We start from the raw sequence: 27,721 nt of genomic DNA on the forward strand, positions 1-27,721 counted from the left end.
AAGTTTTCTCGACAAAGAGAAAGATTAATATATTACAAATATTGCGAGCTGTTTCAAACCGTCGCGACGTCCGATTACGTGTGTGAGGTAGCTTTTAAATGAGCATGTGGCGCCAGATGTCGCGCCTCGTGATCTTTATAGCAAAATACCGCTCCTCGTTCGATCGTGAGTGCACACTCGACACACGACACATGGTCTCTCCTTCATACACTTATTCTCTTGCTCGCACACGTTTGGCAAATGCCGAGAACGCAGAGACCGTCTTGGCTTCGTATCGATAGATCGTATTGCGTTTCATAACGACAATGATAAAAACAACTTTTTACGTGCAATCGGTTAGCCATTTTGATCGTCATTTTCTTCTTCAACATTCGTTAAAAATATACAATGTAAATTAATGCATATAGCCAAAAGTTTAAAGCTTCGCTAAAGCATATTTTAAACAAGTTAGAATTCTATAATCTTGGAAAATATTTTTAAATTAAATTACTATTGATATTTATGAAATAAATATACTAATTTTACATTGATAATAAAATAAGAAACTTCGATATGAAAAGGAAAAAATGGTGAGATTACGTACAATAGTAGAAGATTGCAAAAAGGTTAGCTGCCGACATTGACTCGTTGAAATACAAAAGATACAGGGGCCAAGTGCAGCGGACAAGGCCGAACAATTATGCAGAAAGAAGTACATACCTACAGGTAGAAAATCAACCTGTTCTGGGAATCAGAGGGTATCGGTTACAATGTGAACAATGACTGTGCTGACCAACAGCCGTATTTGGGGTATCGGTGTCACTGTACACAATTCCTTCACTACCTGGGTCATCGAACCGTTGTTCGACTATACCGGCATTATTATCTCGAGGGATCTAAAGACACCTGGATATTCGGCGGCTGACAAAAGCCTTCCGAAACATCCGAAGCGAAAGTTTTCTTCTCCCGTCTGATGATTCTCGATACTCATTCCCGATGCAGTTCGTGTTTTGTGTGATTGACGAATCAACTCTACGAGACGAATATATCATTATAACGCGACGTAGCGTGGCGGAGAAACAAACGACAGATCGCAAGGCCGAACAGCATCGACCAGTGAAAGATCCCCGGCAGGTGAGGGGTCGGTTTCTTTCCTTATGGCCTCGCATAAATCAGACCTGCACTAAGGAACTCGTTAAAGCTCTCACACCACCCGCGCGCTTAGCATTCGTAAATTTTTCCCCATGAACAATACGGTCTTGATGCGACCAGGCCCATAAAGGGTCGACTCTTGTCGAGCTTTGTAACCGATACCCTAAAACCTATCCGCATTTTTTCCTTGCACCTGTCCAATACGATCCCGCCGTTCGTTCGTTCCGACCGACACAAGTCTCTGAACTGTAAGGGGCCAGGTATTAAAACTACAGACACTGCAATGGATGCCGAATTTGTGGCTGTCAGTCGCTTTATTTATAAATATCGAGAAAAATTTTTTAATTGTAAAAAATTTCTAACATTTAATAAGATTTTGAATAATATGATAATAATGATAGTTTACATTGTTTTAAAAATGAATGAATACGATACAAATTAAAAAATGCATTTTACACATTCCTCAACCAAATGAAAGTCAATAAAATGAAATTTTTTAATTATTTTTGCATGCTCCTTATGATTTGATGAATTAGTAGTAAAAATTAAAAGAGAAAATTGAACAAAAAGATATCACTTAGTTTAGAAATATCATTTTGAAAGAATAGATTTTTTTATTTAATATAGGATTTAATAAATGATATACTTATCATCTATTTTTCCTGTTGCATGAACGTAATATTCTATATCTAATTTGTATGTTGTAATTATTTCCTACATTAAAATTGATGTTATGATCTCAAACTTTAATCTAAAGCACGTTGCTTTTTACAATAAAAACATATAATTATCGTGATTCTATATTTGAAACAATTCGAGAGAAAGCGGATCAAAGTTGAATCACATCTATTGCAAAAATATTTTCACGATGATTACTTGAAATGAAACAACATGCCATATACGGAAAGACATATTATACATCTCTAATAACTATACTAGCGTAAAAAGGCAAAACGTAAGATCATCAGAACTATGATGGAAGACAAGTTTTTCGGTTATATGAAAGTAACGATGCTATACGATCGATAAAGAAAAGTGTGGACGACAGGATGAAGAGTGGCAGGGTGGACGATGACGACGAAGGGCATACTGGAGGAGGGTAGAGAAATAAAGGCAATGAATGATGCCGTGTGGCAGGTGCACCGTAGAACGCTTAACGAGTGGTCCGCTCCCAGACTCCGTACACCTGTAACTCTGGGATCGGACGATTCGAAACGAGACTCTTCTCTCATCCTACCTTGTGCACCTTGTCCTTCGTAATTTCTCGTTTTCATAGTTTGTATCTCGAGTCTCGACAAAATATCGGCACGCTTGTTCCTCGAATTTTTCTCAAAATAGTGGCAAATTGGAGAGATAAATGAAATTTGCTCGATCATCTATGTGTACATGTGTAAGAGAACGTGCGATATTTCAAGGATCGTAAGTCAGGAAGCTGCAGCCCTCGAGCTTTGGAACGTGAGAAATAAGCGATGCCTCATACGCGCAAAATGAAATACGATCGCGGCACGGCTGCGCTCGGAGAAAAACCGCTTAATGCTCCTCAGGCTGCTCCCCATCACCCCACCCCCTCAAGCACACGTGTATCACGAAGTATGCAGTCACCGTCTCGCTCGTTCTTTCGCCCCTCTCCTTCTCTCAACCTCTTCCCACCTACCTCTCTCTCTCTCTCTCGTACTATGGCTCACTCATCCCGTTCTCGATCGATCCACCTGTTGAGCTCCATCGAGAAACTTTGCGTTCCTCCGCTGCCGGCGCCGCTACGACATACATTTTTCGCCTTCTATCTCGACATCGATACCAATCCCCATGCGAATCGCGGTTAAACTCCGACCGCGAAATCCCAAGTTTTGAAACTCTTCTATCTTCTTTTTCGTGCCTACTTAAGTACTTTTATATATCTGTGGAAGAATAGAATGGCGATTATCGGAATAAGCAATTATTCTGAAATCAAAATGAATGTTTATATATATTCTATTTCTGTTAATGTCTTGTTTAATGTTTTAAATTTAGTTAAGTAATTATATAGATTTCGTTTATACCATAAAAGGACGAAGAAAAATAATAATTTAAAATAATTTTTAGATTTTTAGAAAGAATTTAAATAATGAAAAAACAATTTTTATCTTGAAAAAGTTGAAATTATGCAATGATTGAGTAATACATTAATGTATGTATAACTTATTTAGAAAAATAGAATTAAGTTAATATAAGTTAAATAAATATTTAGATAATTTTTTTACGTAATAAATATATATATATTTAAAAATTACTTAATTAATTTTTTATTAATCGATATATTTATAAGTTTTTTTTCATTAATTATTTGAACAGTTTGTTTACCAACTAGTTCGAATAATCAACTTTTTACTGTATTAATATTGTTGTATCTTTCAAGTCTTTTTTGAACATGTATACTTTTTATTATTAAAATTATTGTTTTTAAATTACAAAAATAATAATATGAGTATAATAATGATAAAATAATAATAAAAAAATATGAAAGACTCATTATCAATGTACCATTTAATTTCTCGTCTTAATTTTATGCTTATTACATTTTTCAGATATTCGGATAAAGTCTTTGTATCTTTATAAAGTTTTTGTTAACATTTTTAGTAAAATAAAAAAGAATTGAAGATATATAAATTCGAAGATCATTTATAAAGTTAAGATACAATTCAACTATGGACAGATATATCTATGTATTTCATAGCTGGAAAAGCTTGCCAGATATTTCATGAATGTATCTCAAGTCAATCAGCGTCCTTCGAGCAAATGCTATATCATAAATCTAAAAAACGCATGAAAATTAAAGAACATAATCGTCTGTCAATGTAATTATTACGCAATTAAATAATCCACGTTGTATATAATAAGTTATACATGTTATATGTATATATTACATTATATTTTTTATATGTTAATTTTAATTATAATTTAAAGAATTCCTATCCACTAAAAATTTTTTATAGTTTGCAAATGTAAATGCAAAAAATTTTATCGAACAAAATCGATACATTGTTTAAGTTAATCATTCGAGTATATTATTCGAATGGATCTCTAAATTAAATGAAATAAAAAAAATAAAAAAAATAAATGAATAATGAAAATAAAGAAATATCTATTGCTTTTATTATATATATAAGTATATATAAGTATATAAAAATACACATAATAAAATACACATAAAATATAAATACATGTAATTTATTTAGACAAATTATTTCTCAATTTCAAATTTCTCTTATCACAAATTATTTATTATTTTTAAAAAATTTTTATTTTTATTTTGAAGAAACATAATTTGATGCAAATGATATTTTTTTAAGTAGAAATATCAAAAATATATAAAGATTAATTTTATTTTATTTTAATTAGAATCACATATTTTTGGTATTGTTAACTGCAGCTTGCCATTCCCTTCAAAAAATCTAATTAACTTTTAATTTAAATTCTATATATTTCTTTCCACTTCAATATATAAGATTTTGTTTATCTCAAAGAAAATCGGAAAACGAAAGTAACAAAATAAAACAAAAAAAGAATTAATTTGGGTGTAAAATAATAGGACTCGAATCAAGTCGAGTTCAATTAAAACGAATGATCTATGGAATAAAGACTCATTCCTATTGATAACGGCAGGTGCAAAAAGTCATACGATCCCCGCAAAATAATTCGGCTAGAGCTATCGATGACACGTGCGGTGTTCCTTGCTGAGTCCATAACCACAACTTGTAGAATGACCAAAATGACCGCCACCTGCCTATTCTCCAATCATCGATTACGATCACGCATAAAATCCTATATCAAACTTTGATTTCGATAGAAACGCATATGAAAGAGATAACCGTACAAAAAAAAATTCGATTGAATCGATCAATGATGCGCTCTCTTATCTTTTACGATACATCATTTTTCGTAATTTCATAAGAATTAGAAAATACAATTATTAATATTCATTTACATTAATTATTTAAATACGTTATGAATAATATTATTAAGAATGAAAGAATAAGTTAAAATGTATTTTAAAATTTTTAAATATTTTGTAATAAATAATATTTTTTAGTTAATATATTCACTTTTAAGCGTTTTAGTCGTTAATTTATTTTTTATTTTTATGTTTGAATATTTTTGTCTTATAAATAAATAATTACGATTAAAATATTTTATATTGTTAATATTTAGATCACAATTTAAATTCGCAAAACAGCTAACTAAAGAAAGTATAAAGGAATTTAAAAAAATTTTTTTTAAGAATATTAGAATTTGGTTGTCATCATTTTTCTCTCATTCATATATTTATAGTGATAGAAATTCTGTTTAAATATGTAACATTTCTGATTGATTTTTTATGATATGATAATATATAAGTTTAAATAAAAAAAAAACTTTTAATAATATTTATATCTATATATTTTTCTTAAATTGAAAATTGATTTTGTCTTTTAATTTAAATGATAAAATAAATTTTTTAAAGTGAAAATCGGAATTAAATGGTCAAAATTGCGAAAAATCATTAAATTGCAGAAAGAAGTTAAAGAAAATAAAATAAAACGAAGAATAAAAAATATATTCCTATATATAATTCCGCATATTGAAAATATTTATAAAGTATTGAATACATAACTTATTTACCTAGCTCTCGAATCTGGACAATTCCAGATTTATAAATCAATCAACGAATTATTGAAATTTTCGAGAGGCAATATTTAAGATTTAAGATTATTTTTATTTTTAATTATCTATGTTCGAAAAAACGAGTCGAATCTTCAAAACTTGAAAAACTTGAAATTAAAAAAAAGAGCAAACACAAAAAGAAAATCCAAATATGTACCTTGAAAAAACTCGTACGTGTTGATTATTCGTTATTAAACGCATTCTTGATTTAAATCGTGCAACGATACGGATTCGCCACAGGCGTAAAACGTGACTATCTATTGAGGGAATCAAAGGAGGAAAGCGAAACGAGACAGGGCTGTGAAACAGAGTGCATTGTGATGGCACAGAAACAAGCACGAGCGAGCGAGCGAGCGAGAGAGAGAGAGATAGAGAGAGAGAGAGAACAAGGGAAGAGCAAGGACATATGGCAAAGCTTTAATAATTGAAGTTGACACAGGCGCAGATGCGAGCGCAGCCGCACGGTCCGCCCATCAAATATTTAGAGATTATAAAGTACGCACATGTTACTATGACGTCGTTCCCTGCGTTTCCTAATAAACGCTTGTCCACGCATGTACACAAGCGGAACGAGTAATTGCAAAAGTCGTACAAGTAAAATGTCGCCGAATTAGCCTCGTAAACGAGGATCGAGAAGAAGCGAAGGAATAAGATTTGTTAGCACTCGACTTGATAGTGAAAAGGCAGGGGCAACGGCAGGTGCGTGTGCCACTATTTACGACAGTGGGGATACTGACAAATCGCAACGCCCTGGGAAAAGAGAAGACCCTTGCCAAACTTGCCCAACAGGTTACTACCGCGTACACACATGCGAAACGCTACCGATCGTTCCCAAGGACTGTCAGTACCGTGGTCCACGATCTTCCAATTCTTCAAAATGGTATTTTGATTCGCAATACGTTCAGCTCATATTCTCGTTACGAAAGCATGAGGAAAAAGATTTCACTGATTGGAAAATACAAACAAAAAGAATAACGAGAAATCGGCCTCGATGCTGCTTCTGACTAGGGATGATAAAAAATGAGGGAAAAATCGATGTATTAACATCATCTAATAAATACATAATGAAGTTATATATATATATGTATATTATATTTATTGATATTAGCAGGTAGTAAAGTTTCCATTTTTGTAACATTAATATTTTTTTTATAATCTTTTTTTAAAAACAAGATTTCTAGGAATCTCGAAATATAAAATAATAAATTTTTATAAAATCTATTTTTGAAATATAAAAGTTTCAATATTTCTTCGCGATTCTCTGTTTAATGTAATTTTTAACTGATTTAGTATTATTTAAACAAATAATTTTTTTTATAAAAAATAATACTATTACTACAGGCGTAAAATTTGGATCGAAATAAATTTGATTAGAGCAAATCTATAAATTTAATTTTTTATTACGAAACTATACGTTATTAAAAATATCAAAATCTATCAGAGCGATTTTGTTAAAAACATCGATATATTGCCATCATTTCGACAAGGTCGGTGGCAAATGATAAAACTCGGTCGAACACATTCATCGCGCGGGAGCAGCTATCGGTGCCCTTGAGGATTTTCTTGGCCTTTTTCGTCACATCTGGTCGACACACCATCCTGACAAATCGAATGGGCTGTTGCCTGGTCGCCTTTCCTCTTTAATGCCCTTAACGCACCTCTATCTGCGCATATGCTACGCAGATACCGTACCGTATGAACATGTTCGCACTAAAAGTTCCCTCGATTCTTTCCTTAAGCCTCGAACCGAATTATGAATTATACACGAAAGGTAAAAGTCAATGTTTTCTAATATTTTTTTAATTTGCGATTCCTTCATATAATATTCAAAATAATTTGCGATTTCCTCTTCCTATAAGGGAAATTTGAAAAATTAATACGAGTTTTTACTACAAAATACGAATAGCATTAGCATTAATTAGCAATTTTGTATTAATTAGCGAAAGGATCATATAGAAGATTGATTCGTAATATAATATGGTAATATATTAAAAAAATGAATAAGTTAAAAGTCATTAAGTAAAAATTATAATTTTCTAATAGAATCTTACAAGTTAGAAACCATTGATCACCATAAATTAAATATGAAAGCTGATACTTAAATTCGTAAAACTTGAAAGTTTGAGAATCCAAAATGTTTTATTTTCTTTTTTTTTTTTAAATAGAGATTTATATGCAAATATTTTATCAAAAATTAAAATCTTAATTTCTATTTTTTAAATTTTTCAAGTTTCTATTTAAAATTATTAGTAATAATATAATTTCTTTTTGATATTTTTTTGTAAAAGATTAAATTTTTATGTTTTATTATGTAAATTATTTTATAATTGTTAATATTTATCTGAATTTTTTCGAATTACAAAATTTCAAAATTCGAGAATTCAAAACTCTTTGAGTTTCAAACGGTTTCGAGCTTTCAAAGAACCAATTTTTAGTATAAATATTTCAAACTTATTCTACATAAATACATCTAATTATATTATCTTATATTATATTATATTATATTATATTAATCTTACAATAAAACGATGCGATTAATATTTTTGTCTGTATTATTGTCAATTTTTAAGACCAAATAATAAAATTCATCAATTAATGAAATCATCGCAATGCAGATGATTGTTTGATTAGGTTTCTTCAAAATTGTGATTATTAGCAATTATAATATTTTTCGATTATTATATTTTATCATAGGTATTGATCGTGCACTGATCAATATATAGGGTGTCTCTCGTTATTCGTGGTACAATCAATAAAGAATGAATTCTTCATGAAAAAGAAGAAATATGTAATATCTTTTTTTTGAGATTTCCATTTAATGAAGTTTAAAAAATTTTTAAATATAAATAAATTGATTCTGATCTGTGATTATGAAAAAAAATTGTGAATGAATTATTAAAAGTTATTCAAAAAATATAGTATACATTCTTTCTATTTAAAAATCAATTTTCAAAAAAATTCAATTTGAAAATTTATCGATTTCTTGACTGTATCTGTTCTATTACACTATTCTGTATTATATAGTATATCTCAAAAACAATTATATTTTATATTTTTTTATATTTAATTATATTTTATATATTTTGTAAAAACAAAGACTTAAACAATAAAATTTTATTTTATTTTTTTGCTTATTTTCACGTATAAATCATTCGTATCTAATTTGAAATTAGCCAATCTTATTTTTATCTGAAAAATGTTCAAATTTGATTTACATAAAAATGAATGCTCAAGTGAAATTTTTTTTCTTTTTCATGAGTTATCCTTTCGTCCAATTGTACCACAAATAATAGAACATCCTGTATAACTACTTATACGATGAAATTTCATTAGCAAGAATAAATCACGGTATCATCACAAGAAATTGAACATAGAAAAGAAGGAAATCGAATTGCGATCGACATGCATACCATGATTCGACCACTGCACCGCTTTGTTCATCCCTTTCTATGAAGCAATGAAACAAAGATTAAACCAGAGTTCATATAAGTAATGAGCATAAATTTATACGATAGTAGACATATCTTGGACGATCATGAAGATAATCTGACGATTCATGAATTTTTTCGATTTGTAAATGCTAAACAACTGATGATCTTTTTTATTCTTATTATGGACAAGTATATACGATGAATACATAATACAAAGAAAAATAATCTGATAGCAATATATTCAAAGCAAAAACTGAAAAATAAAATTACATCAAATCAATTGAAAAATTATTAACTTTATAAGACAAAATGAATTTATATTATCTCATTATTTAAAAACTATAGCTTTTTTTTTTCCATGGATATAGAAATCTTATATTAAATTTTTTATTTATTGTAACAAAATATACAATACTTGTGTAATTAGAATGATGAGACATAAATAAATAAAATAAATAAAAAATATTTTTAATAAATATATAAAATAAATATATAATATATATATATAAATATAATTTTCACATAGTATAAAAAAGTACTTAAGAACTGTTTGCAAACAGAATCTCAAATTTCATAAAAACAATTTCACATATACTTACTTTCATAAAAAATAAATACATAATATTTATGTAATAAGCCATAGATAATACAATAGCTTTGATTGATAATATCATACCATAGAAAATATAATTATTTATTTATTTGACAGATTGAATCACGAGAAACAGAACACTTAAACATTCCTGTAATATTGTTGTTCTACAAAAAGTTTATTAATTAATTAAGTTAATTATAAGTAAATTAAAACAATGATATATTCTTTCAAGGAATAGTGAAGAAAAAAAATTTTTCTTTCAAATCGTTAGAATTATCAATGTAATTTATAAAAAATTTCAAGATTATTAATTTATTTTTTTTATTCCGCGTTAATGAATGTTATGAGTGTTATAACTCACTTATCCTATTGTTATAATTCACTTAATCCGAAAATTCTAATTAATTTTAATAAAAATTTATACATAAAATATAATAAATTATATATGAAACAATTTTTTAAATGAAAAGTTTCTTTAAAATTTCAGTATCTTTCCATTGTCTGAAAATTTTTTTACAATAAAGTGATAGAGTATTAAATTCTAAACTGAATTTTTTAATATAAAATATTGCACGCAACATTACAAAGTTATATTTAAAAAATGAAAAACGTAATAAAATATTAATTTCATATTTTAATTTTTTAAATGATATTTTAATAAAAAAAAATTGTTTCACATATAATCTATTATATTCTCAGAAAAAAAATTTTTTTTCATTAAAAATAAAAAATTTTAATATTTCATTAAAAAATAAAAAAGTATTGAAATATTTTCGAGCCACTGTATTTATTTACATACTGTAATAATAACATGCTGTATAATATGCCAGAGCTTTAGTTAATGCAAGTCCAGATATATCTATACAAATATACAAAAATTTATCTGTAAAGTTTCACAAAGATTAATGAGCAAAATATGAGGAAATATAAAAATTCAAATTCTAAATTCTATATATTAAAGTAATATATTAAAGTAAAAAATCTATTTTGTTATGAAATAAATTAGAAACATATTTTTTTCAACTAATTATTATATTTTCTCTCTATATATTTGATTTCTATGCTTTTTATTCAATTTTTCTTCACGTGAATTATATGCATGAAATAATTTATTTATTTAATGAATATGTACTATAATTACGATATAAATATCTTTAATAGGCATATACACGTTCTTATAATATCATACTTGTTTAAAATCTTTTTCTAGTATTCACTAGTTTCTTATCTAATTGAGGATCATATGATATTGCGTATCAGAATAGAGGAACAAATAAATATTTATTAAGTCAAAATTTAATCTAAAAATATGCAATAAGATTAATTATTTTTTATTTCAATGTTGTTATATTAAAATAATAAGATGATTTCATTTATTAAATTTATTGATTTTTATTGAACCTATTTAAATGAAAAATATTTCATTATTTCGTTGTTTAATTACTCCTATATTACTTATTACCTATAAACATATATGATAATTATGATTATATATATTTTCGATAAATATTTTCAAATCAAATAATCTCATTGAAGTTTAATATAAGTTCAAGATTAAAGTTCAATATAAAAATTATATTATTCTGTGTAATTACTTATATAGATTCATAAAACACAATATGTTAAGTTTTATGAGATATAAAGACATTCGCCTTGAAAATACGGCAAAAAAATATATCTATGATCAAAAAATTTTATATAAAAAATTAATAACATTTAAATTAACAGTAAATATGAATTTTAAAAAATTTTATAAAAAATAATTTAAAAATCATTAAAAATTAAAATCATCATTTATAATTTTGATGCTTTCTCAATTTAAATTGTTAATAATAAAATTAATAATTGGAATATGTATTTAAATTTTTCCAAATTGCATTTTGATTTGAATCATTTTTTAATTTTTAAATTTAGTAAAAATTTATTTAATATGTTGCATTTTCAATCTCATCTTTCATTTTCTTCACTTTTTATTTACTTAAAAAACTTTATCTCTTTCTTACATAAAAAATTATTGCTATTAGCTATTATTATAGAAATAATTGAAGCAAAAATGAGAGCTTTGTTTTTTGCGTAACTTTTTTTTACTTTAAAAATTCAAATATATCATTCAATTGTTAAATATTAAATATTATATAATATGATTTATTATTTAAATATTTAATTATTATTATCACAATTTCAAAGATGGAGAAATTGATATTCAAGAGATAAAAAATCTAAACAAAGAAATCTAGAGAGATTAAAATTATAATTAAAGAAAACCAAATCTCTAAGTATTTAATTACTAGGGACAAATCTGATATATTCGATTTTATTCTATATTTATTATAAGTATTTTTGATTTTTTTATCGCAATCACTACAAAAATATTATATTATTTTTTTCTCTTTATGATAGAAATTTTTTAGAAAAATTTTTTAAGAATATAAATAAAGATAAATTCATATGAAAATATACATACGGTATAATAATTTTTTGTTCATTCAAATCCAAAAAAGAATAGATTCAAGGCATATAAGATCTATACCACGTTAAGATAGGCAATAAGATTTTTTCTTGTAATTTTTGTTTTTTTAATAAATTAAAAAATAAAATGATATAAATAATACAAGTTAATAATTAACATTAACATAATATAAGTTAAAGTAGATTTATAAATTGAAATATATATTTTATATTTTTAAACCAAGATGTATGAATTGTCTATGTAAATATACTCATATATTCCGCGTACTTTCATATTGAACTAAACAACTGTCGATCAACAGTAGTAAGTCACTTAGCGACAAGGTCTCGGCCGGTGAATTGTATTTACTTATTGTTAGAATTTCGATAAAGATCACTGACTTTATGTGCGTTAAATAAAAATTATTTTTTTTTCTGCAAATAAACTTTTAAATTTTTAAATCTGGAATGAAGAAATACTTCTGCTGACAAACAAAATGAAAAAATAGAAAAATAGATTTTTAAATAATTAAATATTTTTAAATATTTAAAATTTAATTAAAATAAGATTTTTAAATAAATCAATACACGAGTTGAAATAATGAAGCTTTCATAATTATATATATTAAATTTTATGGTTTTAAATAAAAAATTTTTCCATTTTTTCTCAATAATTTATTCATAAATACAAGTAAAGAAAAAATTATATTACTTATTTCTTCAGCAAAGTTCAAAATATATGTGTGCTATTTGTACAAAATAAGAAAAATAAATCATAAAATAATTTGTCATATTTTCGATATTTATATCTTACAGTATAATATATCGTACAATAAAGTTATGAATGATGCATCATATTTTATTTAAAAAAAAATCTCTGACATCGACATCAAAACGTGATCGATTTGGCATGGAATGACTTTTATACATAGATATCCAATGCTGATACTATATATACTAATTGTAAGTATTTGAATCATCTTTAAATATCGTTGTGCCGCTTCTAAATGTATATTTACTTATAAACCAATCTAGAACTATTCTTTAACACTCTATGAGTGAAAACCTAATCTACGATTTAGCTACGCCTACAATAATAAAATTTTAAAAATAAAGCAAAAACAAAGACAAAACGATAGTGCCTTTGAAAGAATAATAATAGCCAGCTAGAGAAATAGGTAGCTAAATAGATAATCTTAAAATAAGATAAGTAAACTAATATATTCCCGGCTAAACACTTTACGAAAATTCTTGCTCATAAATGGTGACAGACAAAACGGAGTCTTGTGAGTTTACGTTTCTTTCGTATGCATAGTACTGCGACATCAACATTACGATCCACTGCGGGTGGTTGACTCGAAATCGAGTCGACGATGTTTCAGACGTTTACGCAGTAACAGACGTTCGAGTAAAAGAGAAGAGGAAGGAATCGAGCGAGTGCAAAAAGAAAAGCATGGTAACACGAGAAAGGAAGAAAGAGCGAGAACGGTGAGGTGAGGCATGGCAAAGAGAGGAATGAAGTGGAATGGAGAGGAAAGGAGAGGTGGGAGAGAAAGATGGACGACACGGCACGACGCAGCGCACGGAGAAACCGAGTCAAACTCTCGGCCGGCTGGCGCCGTTCTGTCGGCCCCCGCTGCCTCTTGCCACTGCCACCAACAATACGCGCCGTACACCTCTTCCCCGTTGTTTCGCCCGCCATCGTCACCAACGTCAGCACCAATGCCAGTACTTGTAATACCAACACCAATATCGCGACGTCACCATTCCTATCATCAACCCACCATCACTATCATTGACAATAATCTTATTCGTGTAAAATATTTTTTATAAGAAAATGCTCGACCCCGTTTAATCGCAAACTGAATACACGTGTTCAAAACTCATCTGTGTTGTGTGATCCGGTCAAGTTTCCAAGCGCGACGAGACGAAGCTTACTCGACTTTCGGGCGCCTTCGCGCAGCGGTATTGGTGCTAAAACCGATATACACGATACATTCTTGAACAGACCGAAGTGATGCGGAGGCTGAAAAAGAAACGACGTTCAACGTGTTCGTAGTAGTGATCGTATCCATAGAATCGACGGCATCGATACTGATGGTAATGTTAATAGTACTGGTCATGGTAGTGGTGGTAACAGAGTAGTGGTGGTGGCAGTAGTGGTGTAGTGGTACTGGCGGTGGTAACGTTAGAGGCAGCAAAGTCACAGCGGGCAGGCAGACCAGTTGGGACTTGGGACTATCGCACGCGTGTGCGATGAAAAAGCACGAGGCGAATCAGTACCTTCTCGACCGTGCTCGTGTCAGGATGTGCTTCGTTGATTTTTGGACTCGAATTAACTTTGTACGTGAATAAATTTTCGCGTAATGTGTCGCGAATAGTAATCGTGATCCTGCTTATCCTTTTATTCGTGATTTTACATTTTTCGTTTGTTCCTCGTAGGGGTGCAACGAAATTCAAACACGGACTATAAAAAGTGTCAGAAAAAAAAGGAAGTCAGAGTAATAGAAAGGAAGGCCGAAAGAAACGACAGAAGAAATTGAAGCAACAAAGAAAAGAGTCGCGAAACGTGCAATACGATTTGCCGGCAACACGACTGATCGCTATACGTTTCGTAGGATCTATCCCATGAAAAGTAATGTATGAACGGAGAGTAATGCGCGTGTGGTGATCGAGACAAAGAAGATTGTGCTTTCGTGCTTCCAATCATCGATCGATATGGCCCATCACATAGTTGAATCAGTATCCGAATTATCGGCTTTGATGAAAGGTAAATATTTCTATAAAATATATACATAGTTTAATTATAGTTCAGTGAAATTAAGAAATTAAGATAATTGATTCGGATAATCATCGAATTGAATCAAATCTTTTGAAACAATATTTATATCTCAATGTTTTGATCTTAATAGATATTTCTATTTCTATTCTATTCGATTAATTCCTTTTAAATATGTATGAGAAAGTTTAAACGATATCCGATAGCTGAAAAGAAATTATTTTAATTTCATTATTTCTATTTCACTTCAATATTCATCGTCTCTCAATTACAAATAGTTACCGCGAAAAGAATCATAAAGGTTAGCAATATAAATGTCTTCATTCGGTCGATTGATAATGTGTGTCTGGTGGGAGTTGCGAACAATGATAATTATCGTTATGAACGGCGCCAGTCGACTCTGAGCAGATCGACTGCTTCAGCAGCACCAAATGTCATGCATCTGCGAAATAGACTTGACGAAGAAGAAAGATAGGATAGACTGGTTGCCCTCTTCCCTCCGGAGCAAAGAGACACATGGAGAGAGAATGCGATCCGTGGAGAATGGTAAGATGGTGGAAGGGAGAAGTGACAGTCGATAGAAAAGGAGAATCCGAAAGAGAGATAGGGCATAGCGGCGCCAGCGTGGGTTGACGCACACAACTAGCAGTTGAAATGACTTGCACGAAACGAACGATTTCTTGACCAAACTCGAAACTTATCGTATTATTTCACTACATTGTTTTACATATTATTTTATGTTACTATAAATTTCTTTAAATTTTTTCTTCTTGTTCATAGTAATGAATTATTACTGAGACATAATAAGGAAAAATATTTTAAGATCCGATTAACACTTTCGATCTCTAATAGCAGCGTTACAAAAAGTATGATTGACGAGCGATTTAATTTTGCGATAATTAATATTAAAAATTCGAATGCTCTCTCATTTCGATTTGACGATTTATCATTTAAAAAAAATTCAATCGAGTTTGAAATCTTGTTCATTATTTAAATTAAATGCTTGAATTAAACGAATACGTTTTTTTTTTAATACAACTATGTTATTTATTTCGATAAATTTGAACGAAACTTAAGTCGATGATCAAATGAAATTTACAAAGAAATCAATTGAAATAAAAATTTTTTGAAAATATCATATAAACTTTTGTTTTCTTTTTATTATTAAAAATTTTTTTTTATTGATAAAATGAAATGTAAACCAAGGACAGAATTCTGAGATGACGAATTCTAAGAATGTGATTACTAGTTAAATCAGATTTAATCTTATCGAAAACTGTTGAGTGTAATCGATATCCTATTATGCGTAGTGCAGGTATACATAGGTAAAAAGACAGGGACGAGTAATAAGGGAGAGTTGACTGCTATGGTAAACGTCGAACTTTCCACCCACCTGTGCACAAACCTTGCACCTGCTACCCGAACCGGACCTCTTCCGTCCTCTGACTCGTTCCGTATAGCCCCTCGTCATCGCGACCACCGATTTTTCCAGTCCTTGCTTGCCGCTTACTTTCTCTATTCTCCCCGCAGATTTCTTTTTGTCCTTTCCTTTTTTTTACATTTCTTCCTTTTCTTCCGGATTTTTAAAATATTTGAAATTTATTATTGATTGATTGTATCATATATAAAATTAAATCATTTATAGGCAACATTATAGGCTTTGGATTATTACAATTGATTTCAAATATCGAAACAAATTTGATATGCAAAAATATCGGTTCATTTATTAAATTATGAATAATTTTTTTTTATTAGAAAAAGATAAAGATAAAATATGTTCAATTTCTATCTCAATTTATCTGATGTAAAATTAATTTGTTTATAACTTAATAAAAAAATGATTCAATTAAAAATTTTATTATAATAATAAATTTTATACTTGGTATCTAGAATATCATTCTCGAATATATGCTTATATAAAATATATATTTTCAATCAAAATAAATTATTTCTTATTTTGCAAAAAAAAAGAAAAAGAATGAATTGCATGATTAAGATAAATTTGAGATTTGATTTAAACGTGCAACTGATTCAAAACTCAGAATAAATTGAATATTAGAACAAATGAAATAAAATATTTCGATTCGATTCGAAAAATTGTTGTAAATCGAGTTTTGATATAAGTAAGCAAAATGGAATTGTCAATTTTATATGTAAAAATAAATCGAAAAAGAAATAATATTTTTTCGTTTTAGATTTCATTTTTAACAAACAAGTTTGAAAATTTGACAAATATATTTAAATGAATTTGATTAATTTTTTAATTAGATATGAAAAGGTTAATTATCTTATATATAAATAAATAAAAAATATAGAATTTGTTATTAATTTGAAAAATAATTTATCAAAATTGAAAATTAATCGAATATATGAGAATTTAGATAATAAAATTTCATTTTGTACTTTTTATTTTTCTCTTACATATAAAATAATTTTCTCTTATTGATAGTTCATACGTATCTAGTTAGTATTATGAATTGTTAGTAATTTTTTTTTAAATTTGAATTATTAAAAAATAAAATATAAAATGAAAAAATTATATTTTTCTTTTTCGATTTTTTTATATCATTTTCTACTTGCTTATACCACCTGTTTTAAGACATCTGGGAAAACTTGTATATGTTTTTTGATTCTATAGATATAGTGATAATATTAATACTATCGGTTCAAATCCAGTAGCACCGGTCTTGTTAGAACATAAATTGACCTTAACGTTATTCTCACGCAGCCATTTGGCGATCATTTCTCTCTCTCTCTCTCTTTGTTTTTCTTTCTACGTATATAATATATTCATATATTTGTACGGTGTTTTATTTATAATCTCTGCAAAAGTTGGCGGCAGTTCCTTCTTCGTCTTATTTTAAAAGAGAAGCAGAAAGATTGCACTCCACTATTTCTAGTCTATTAAATCGAAACTACAAAGAAAGAAAAAAATTATTATTACGGAATGAACATTAATGAATTTCAAAATATGATACCGATTATCAAAGTGATCGCTCTATCCATGATTTTGTTTTTGTTTCTAATTTTAATTTTAGTTTCATTTCCAAATTTTTATTTAGATTGCAAATCTTGACGATGGTCATTTCAACTTTATTATTTCTCATATACGATTTAATTATGCAGTTCAGTATTTCTATTAAAAATAAAAAATAAAAATTAGAAAAAAGAAAAAGAAATGATTAAGGGGAAAAAAGAGATTTGAATGATGATAAAAATGAAAGGAAGAAACCGCGAAAGTATACACATACGTATCAGTCACGTGGCCGTCTATTTGTACGTCCCTGACGAAAATGATCGAAGATATCCATTCTGCGGTCAACCGTATGCCTTCGCGCGAGTTTACATTCGTCCAGATGTTATTTTCGTCTGTTTGAACAATTGTCGAATGATACAATAAAGATGCATGATATAGTGTAGCATTGCAATATTCGCAATATTCGTAATTTAAAAATATGTACTTGTCACACATTAAATATTTCACCATTATCTGGATTAATATTAGCTCGTTTTTCTTTTATCGAGTTCTTGACAATTTATTTTTTTAAAACGAAATTTGTATAAATATTTTCATTGTAGGAAGTTTCCAGATTCACGTTTTTAACGAAATTCTAATATTCAATATTTGATATTTGTACAAGAATCCGAATTCTAACCTTCTATTTTGCGTCGTTTCTTCACCGATTGTGTAAATATATATATATAAAATTGAAAAAAATCAAAATAGTAATTATTTTCTAATAAAAAAAACAAAAATTTGCCTCTAATTTTTAAAATTTAGTATGCAGAAAAGAGACTTTGTAAAATTAATTTTTGAACTTTTAATTTTTTAATTTTTATTTCTATATCATATTATTATTTCATTCTATTATATCATCTAATTAAATTTTATTTTATTAGTTTATATATTTATTGAAATTTATATTCATAATACAAATGAACAAAATTAGAATTCTTTTTAAGTGATTTTCTTTAATCTACTCCATATTTTTCATCTAAAATTATTTTTACACAATTAACAACAGTAAATATTTGCAAAATAATGATCAAAAATGTATAAAATCGATAAACATAATATATAATTTTTAATATATAACTTTCAGGTTTAAGATTATTTTTCTCTTTTTCTTCCCTTTTCTTCCCTCTCTTCTTTTCTCTATGCATAAGTTTTAACGGAAAACAAACAATATTTTTTCCATTTACAATACGAATTTTTGTAAATACGCATTGTGCTGATTTGTCGAGGAGACAGATGCTTGATATAAATATAAAGAGAGGCAGCCTTATCGTAACCACGATAAGCTGTTTCGAAGTGTGAATCGCACTGTCACCAGGTGCGTACAAGTCGTTATTCGACACGCGAAGCGTTATCCTCGGAATCATTGATCTCAGTGGCGTTTCTACGCCCTGAAACATTTATTAATTTGTTTTAATGCACGATAGCTCATATTATGGTTAAAATATGGTTTTCATATGGATGAATATGGTTGATATTATCCAAAATTGATATTATTTAGAAACTTAATATAATTGTTTTCAGATATTTTATTGTATCTATTAGTTGTTTCCAATTTGTCGTTTGTTGTTTTTAGTTAATAATCTTTTAGTATTTATTTAATTGCAAATATTAAATATAATTACATTTTCATTTTTGGTAGGGTATTCGTGGAATATTGTTTAAAGATTAAGTTTAGAGAATATTAAAATTAATATGAAAGTTATGTTTGAATTGAAGTTTGCATTAATTGAAGCAAGATGAAGATAGAATGAAAGGACTTCATCTTGTTAATAACATAAAGTATAATATAAAATATAGTAAATAAGCCTCAACTAACATTTTTATATACAAATACATATTATATGTAAATAACTTGCATAAAGATATCTTTAATTTAATCTTTTCGTTTAATTCAAAAATAATGCTGCTAATTTTTTCCATATCTTATGTAGAAAGTTATTTGAATACTGAATATTAAAAAAAAATAATTAAAAAAAGATCAGGAACATTGTAGCTATCTATTATATAGATATAAAATATTTTATCATTAAAACTCGATGTTTCTTCAATTCTTGTAATTATTAACTTCTTACATGATTAAAACGAGAATAAAACATAGACAGTAATAATCAAAAGAAAATAAAAATTACGAGTCAAGAATAAAACAGAATTTAGGATTAAATAAATATAAAGCATTAAATTTGGGATATAAAAACTTTTTGATTTCTTCTTTTTTGATTTTTTTTTTGTCTCGATAATGTTGAATTTATAAATTTATAAATGTGAAAGTTATATATATATAAATGTTAGTTTTTATCTTATTACTTTATTATTATGTATCATTAAATGTTCTATATTAAACTCATTTTTTTCTTTTTTCATTTTTCCATTCAACTATATTCATTTTCTTGTTTCTTTTTTTACATTAATTTTATTAAATCGATAGTTGCTAATTACATGTAAATAAAGATTATTTATTTGGTGTATGTTTTCTTTATTGCCTTGATTAGATTTAATTTTTTAATTTAACTTGAATTATGAAATTAAATTATATTTATATTTATTAATGTAACTTATTTTTAAATGCAAATTTTATTTTTTAAATTGTATTTAAATTTTAGTTTAGTTTAAGTTAGAAAAAAAATGTATATGACTCAGATTAAATTTATGTTTAGTTTAATTTAGTTAAATTTTATTAAATTTACAATCAATTTCAGCTAAGTTAAATTTAAGTTAAATCTGTATTTCTGTACAATTGGACTATGAACAGAAATATAGAGATCAAAGAGTACAGCACGAATGCTAAATTTTACAGACTCATAAATTTTGAATTAGTATATTTCTAAATTTAAAATTGAATTTCTAAATTTAGATTCTTTGATTTTGCTTTGAAAAATAATACATACACACAAAAAGAAATTAAAAATTATTTATGCTTTAAACGAAATTTGATTTCAATTTCACATAAATAATGATTAGATAAATGATAAATTTACATCATAGATATATATAGATGCATAAATACACATATACGTGATATAAATATAAATAACATAATATAGGAAAATGAAGCAAAAACTAATAGATAAAAATGATAGAAAAGAAGAATTTATTTATATAATGTAAGCGAAAGAAAAAAATAAAAAAGTTTACGTAAATTATAATTTTTGAATAGTTATAAACACTAGATAATATACACGAAAAAAATGTAAAATAAAATACGATTGGAAATATGAAATGAAACAATATCGTTTCAAAGACAAAAAATAATATCATTTCAATAATGCATCAAAATGCATTAAGAATGATACATATTTATGTTCTCATATAATGTTATAAAAACAATTATGAGAAAACGTGATGAAAATATAAGAAGAAAGTGATATGAATCAAACAATAGTCTATAATATTTAAAGATATGTTGTTAGTTATACTTCAAAAAAATAATATGTTAAATAATTATGATTATTTGAGATGTAAAAAACTGTTGATTTTAAGTTTTTTTTTTATAGATTTATACGACAAATAAAATTGAAAAATTATGATTTCAACTATTTAAATTTATTAGTCAACAAAAATTTAAGTATATAAAGTATCATGGCTTTTTATATTCAATGAAAAATTATTATTCATTATATATTATTATTCATTATATATAAATAAACGATAAATAAACTCATCATTACAATATTTTTTTCTTTTTATAATTTGTTATTTTGTTTATATTGGATTGAAATCGAGTTAAAGTTTAATTTAAAATTTTCCTCTTTTTCCAAACCGGAATTTTGATTAATTTTTTATAGTTTCTTAGATATTATAGCATAATGTAAATAAACAAGTTTTGCGCTGTTTGGTGCAGATTCAATAAAATATAAATGTTGGATTTATTTATTATTATTTTATCTTATATTTCAAATTTGAAAAATTTGCCTAACAGCGAAATAAGTATTTACTTTTATCTAATTCAATAATTATTATTTATTGTGTGAATATATTATATTTCTTCAGTTAGTGTTTAATGTTAAGTCAAAGCAATAATTTTGTAAACAACTTTTTTTAATCTCTCTAAAGTATATAAAAATAGATATATCTTCTCTTACAGCAGAGTCTAATCGGTGCAGATTGGCTAACACAAATTTAAATTCTTCAATAGATAGAAAATTTAAATTTGGCGCGTTTATTATCAAATCGAATTAAATCAAAAATCATAATTATAATATATATATATATTATTTTTGTAATTAATATAATTTTTATAATGCATAATATAATAAATCTTATAATTTATAAATAATATTTTTTTCTATTATATCAATTTTAATCGACATATGTAAGTAAAACACGTTCAATACAGATTTTATACGTGAATCAAATATGATACATAAATATGAGATAGAACAAAATGCCAAGCATCACATACGATACGCTAAACGTGGCAGAAACAAACATCGCGTATGGCGCATGTGGAACACTGAAAACGCTAATAATACTCTTAATATTATCAAGCCAAAAATAATTTCGATAATAATCTATTAATATTCGTGATCTTTTAAAATTTTCTTAATTCTCCTCAGTTGAACGAATATCCTTATATTACTTATTTATTAATTAGAACATTATATAATTCAATCGTATAATTTAATGTTCGTATTTATTTTCTGTTTCAGTGAGCGCGACTAATTCCGAAAGAGATGCTGGTTTCTGTAGCGGTGGCGACGAGGACGATATATCCGATCTACACTCGCCAAGCTCTTCGGAGGACAGTCTGGAGGTGCAAATAACGCCGATATCATTGAAAAACAAGAGAAAATTAGCCGAGCCTCGAAAAATACACGAGCCGAATTCGGCACCACTGAAGAAACGAAGATTCCAACGAATCGAGGAAGAGGCCATATCGAGCGAGGAATCGGCTAGAACTTTAAGATCACCGAGCCCGTTTCGACCGTGGAGTTGCACCAACAAGAGCATCGAGTCGAAACTTTCCTTGCCTATCTCAGTTGGGGAAAGGTCAAATCAGTCGTGCGTTTTCACTTTATTATCGAACGCACCGTCACCGTCTCCCATTGTTTCGAATCGAGTCAACCACCACCATCATCATCGTCACCGTATCCATCATCACCACCATCACCATCATCAACACAATTGTTACAACGAGGAGGATAATCGCAAGAATAACGGCGACGTTCGAAAGGACAATTCGGATCAGGGGCACGGTTCAGAGGATGGCGTCGCGTGCGAGATAAATATAAAAGGGAATGATGATTTTGAAAAACGGCAGGAGTTGGATTGCCAAGAGAATTTATCTGCCAGATTACGACAGTCGACGCAAACGCGTGCCATACGTGCTGAGAAGCGCGAGTTCCACCGTCAAAAATCCGATAGCACGATGATCTCGTCTGCAAGTTCCACGGCTATATCGGAAACAATATTGTCATCGTCCACAATACTATCTCCGATTACGCATCTCAGATTACAGGAGGAACCTTTGTCACTTGTGTTGAGAGGCGACGTGGCCGCCAGGGTACCGCCACATCCAGCGGTGAACGGTACTTACGAGAAATCCTGCTCATATTCTATAAAATGTACAAACGTCTCGTCTTCGTCGTCGTCATCGTCTTCTCTCTCTTCCTCGTCCTCGTCGGCAGCATCCACAACATCATCCTCGTCCTCCACCTCCTCGTCCTCCTCTTCCTCTCTTTTGTCTTCCCATCCTCAGCAAGATCATCGGTTGTCGAGCAATGATAATTCTTGCTCGACAACGGTAATCACATCCACGACGATAACAACAACAGCGACCACACCGACAACGACGATGACGAACGTCCATAACGGTCAAACAAGGCAGCACACGGTGCCGAGTCAACAGAGGAATTACAAAAACATGACGCGGGAAAGGAGAATAGAAGCAAATGCCAGGGAACGGACGAGAGTACATACCATAAGCGCTGCATTCGATACGCTGAGACGCGCTATTCCCGCTTACTCGCACAATCAGAAGTTATCGAAGTTGTCCGTATTAAGGATCGCGTGTAGTTACATCATGACCCTCGGTAAAATTGTCGATATCCCCGAGGGCGAGGCAGCCAGCAGCGCTTCGCTAGGAGCTTGCGTGGACCTCGTCTCCAGGACCATTCAAACAGAGGGAAAAATTAGAAAGAGAAAAGAAGACTGAATCGCATATAAGTACACAAGTTGGGCCTGACTCTAACGATAGTCTGATGCGATACAATGTATATAATAAACATTTAATCAATTGTCATTTAATCTGTAAATCATTGAAAATTGAATTGATAAATAGTCCAACTAAATGTTGTTCAACGAATGTTAAATATTTTTCCCATCGTCTCTTTAAAATTTTGATGCTGAATAAAAAAAAAAATATCTACATCTATGTATATACAGTGTCTTTGATGAAAAGTATAAGAAATAAAAGGGAGTTGGCGAGATAACGATGTATCCAACTCGCAAATTGAATCAATTAACAATTTATATTATTACTAATAATTAATTTTCGATTTCAGGTAAAAAAGTTTTCGCTTTACTCGTTCGAATTGTAAATTAGAAAAGATAATATTACGTAATATAAATCGTCTTTTTAAAAAAAAAAGTATCGCGATATTGAATCATCAATTGAGCAAGATATATTGAAAAGATACATAAAAGCTGATTCCGCAATATTGAAAATGTAATTTTCCATATTACTTCGACAAAACATGACAAAGCACGTGTATGTACGCATAATGTGGTTGTCGATCAAAGATATCATTTATTATGTGATTAAATGTACAATTCGAACATGTAATCGCAAAATTTTACATCGTTTAATCATTTTGAGACTATTTATGCTCATATTTACCTCTATCAAGATTCGAATAACGGAAATAAAATTTTTGATAAATTTTATCGATGAAGGCAATATTTCACATCCTCTTCGTCTTCTTGAGAATTGATAATTACAACAAGAATTTCGCGATTCACCAATAGAAATGCAACAATATTGTCGTATTCTCGATTAAATTGATCAACGAAATTCATTCAATCTTTTTAATTTTAATGTATATCTATGAAAAAATTCTATTTATTATCATTGATACTTTATAATTGTATTTGAAAAAAGAAGATAAAAATTTGATTAAGTATTGAACAAATTGGATAAATAAAATTCGAATAATTCAATTATGAATCCGAGGTAGAAAGAAACAAATTAAAAATTATACTATGTCAACGTTCGATTATCGTGTATGTGTCGATACATACTTTACATACATACTTCCGACAGAAGAAGGAATCACGCATGCACCTGCTGAGAAACAGAAGCAGGTGCATCTTAGTATCGCTTCATTTTTGGAGATTACTCGAGGCAAATAATAATCACCTGCTCTTGTGTCACGTATAACATAGGAAAAAATTCATGAACGACAAAACCGGTAGTAAGAAAAAATTATTTTTTTTTAATTCCAATATTTTTTCTTTTTTGAATAAGAGAACAGAAAATCATATATTGATATCGAAATATTAATTATATTAATTTCATTAATATTATTTTTTTCTATTTATAATTTTTAAAGTGAATAAAAATTGTCTTCCATAGTGGTATTTAAACTAATTTGATTAAAAATTTGAAATGAGAACAAAATTTTTGACATGCTACGTAAAACAATTTAAAAATTACTTTTATTGATTTTATAAATATTTATTTAATACTTTATTGAGTAATATAATTTCATTTTTTATATATTATAATTACTATTTTATTTCAATAACAATTTAATATAACAATTATAAAAAATTTTATTTTTTATTATTATATAATATAATTTTTGTTTCCGGTAAATAATATTTCTTATTGCAAAAATAATTTTGAGCGATGAAATTCAGATTGCAATTAGAATAGATTAAAAAAAAGTATGCAGTCATTTGCAATTATTCTTAATTCGCACATTTATATCGTGAACATTATTTTATATATTTATTTTACAAAAAAATGTTAAATATAAGAATAAGCAAAAAAATATTATAATTGACAATATGATAAAAATAATGATTAAAAAATATATTTAAAAGCATATTTGAAGAAGAAATTAAAATATCAATATCTCAAAAATTAATTTTACAGATCACTCTTACACATTCTGGGTGATTAGATACAAGTTATTTCCACTGCGTATTAAAAAAAACATCGTACACTTTTAACACTTTCTGTTTCATTTCAATATAATATAAATGTATAATAATCAGTTGCAAATTGTATCGTGGATAGCTATGAGATCGAAGACCGAAGGGAGTAGTGAAATTTGGGCAGAGAATGAGAAAGAGGAAGAAAAGAAGGAAAAGAGCGACAGACATAAACTAAGATTAACGAGGCGAAATACTGTCTGGTGGGAGGTTGCCAGAACGTTGGCGCCAGCTGACCACCGTCGCGTCTCGTCGGACGACCTATATAAACGTGTGTGCGTACGCACTGTCACGAATCTCTATCCAGCTTCTCTCAACACTAAACCAACCTTTTCAAAGATTACACGCACGCACGTGTTCGCTAGCCAGTTTATTCTCTTCTTTTCCCCTTTCAACTCTTCTATCTTCTTTCTTCCTTCCTTCCTTCCTTTTTGTCTTCCTTCCATTTTTCTTCTTTCTTGCATAAATATCGTTAACGAATATTTTTAATAATTCGTGTCAGAAAGTAGCATCGAAAACATGTGTTTCAAATACTTGGATTTGATCGTTTTTGTAATCCAATTTAATCACAATATGAAAAGTGTATGAAATTTTTCCAAATCATGTCTAATTTTGCGTTTATAAAAATATATACCAGCATATGACCCTCGCTATATCTGTACAAATCGGAATGAACACTAACACGAGCGCAACATACAAATAGCATAAGTAGTGCATGACATATTGATATCTGTTCTGTTTAATGAACGCATCAAAATACGTCATCAGAAATTACGAAATCACTGCACTATTTAAAAATACTTTTAATTATCTTTTTCACAATTTTAAACATTTACATCTTTCTATCATTAGCAATTACTTAATGTTGTTTCTATCACAAATCTTCTTTGTTGCAATAATATACTAATTTGCAACATGATGTTTAATTTTGCAAATATGATAATTAAGAAAAAAAAAGGTTAAAGAAGAAAAAAAAGAAAATGAAAATGTAAAATCTAAAGGCAATTGAAAAAAAAAATTGATTAAAAGTAATCACAGAAATTGCAACTTCTTTGCTATCTTTCCGTCTATTAGCCACAACTATTTATGTATGTATGTGTTTTGTCCAAGTATGTATCTGCTTCTCGTGTGGTTGGTGAGAGAATGATTTTGATAGGATGCGACAGTGTGGCGCCAAGCTCTCGCAGCAAGCCTGTTTCCTCTACTCTTTCGCTGTGCAGATGATGCGACTATAGAGGTTGTTTAACAAGTAACCAGCCAATCAGTTGTTTCGTTTAATTAAAATTAACAAAAAAAATGCCAGATCAATTGATTAAAATTCATGATAATTATCCGTTCTTATCGATTTCAATAATTTTAAAATATTTTTTCAAAAATGATATTAATGATTTTTCAATATAACATTTAATTGTTATTCACATTTAATGTTCTTGAATAATATTAATATTAATCATGTTGGTATCAAAAAAAATGTGTCTAATATT

General features: G+C 28.2%; 1 protein-coding gene across 2 annotated transcripts; it reads left to right on the forward strand.

The window, feature by feature from the left end:
- The first annotated feature begins 14,214 nt into the window (after positions 1–14,214).
- Positions 14,215–24,536, forward strand: net (atonal bHLH transcription factor 8-like protein net). 2 transcript variants are annotated; one of them, XM_012493943.3, is made up of 3 exons: positions 14,215–14,628; positions 14,728–15,055; positions 22,730–24,536. In XM_012493943.3, exons 2-3 carry the CDS (start codon positions 15,004–15,006, stop codon positions 24,232–24,234), a joined length of 1,557 nt encoding a protein of 518 aa, XP_012349397.1. In that variant the 5' UTR covers positions 14,215–14,628; positions 14,728–15,003; the 3' UTR covers positions 24,235–24,536. The 2 variants fall into 2 exon arrangements, with proteins under 2 accessions (XP_012349397.1, XP_086770090.1); XM_086913964.1 differs by having other exon boundaries at positions 14,444–15,055.
- The last annotated feature ends 3,185 nt before the right edge of the window (positions 24,537–27,721 follow it).

This window comes from Apis florea, unplaced genomic scaffold, assembly GCF_048593485.1.
Source record: "Apis florea isolate Af1SG1 unplaced genomic scaffold, ASM4859348v1 contig_3517_pilon, whole genome shotgun sequence".
Lineage (NCBI taxonomy): Eukaryota > Metazoa > Arthropoda > Insecta > Hymenoptera > Apidae > Apis > Apis florea.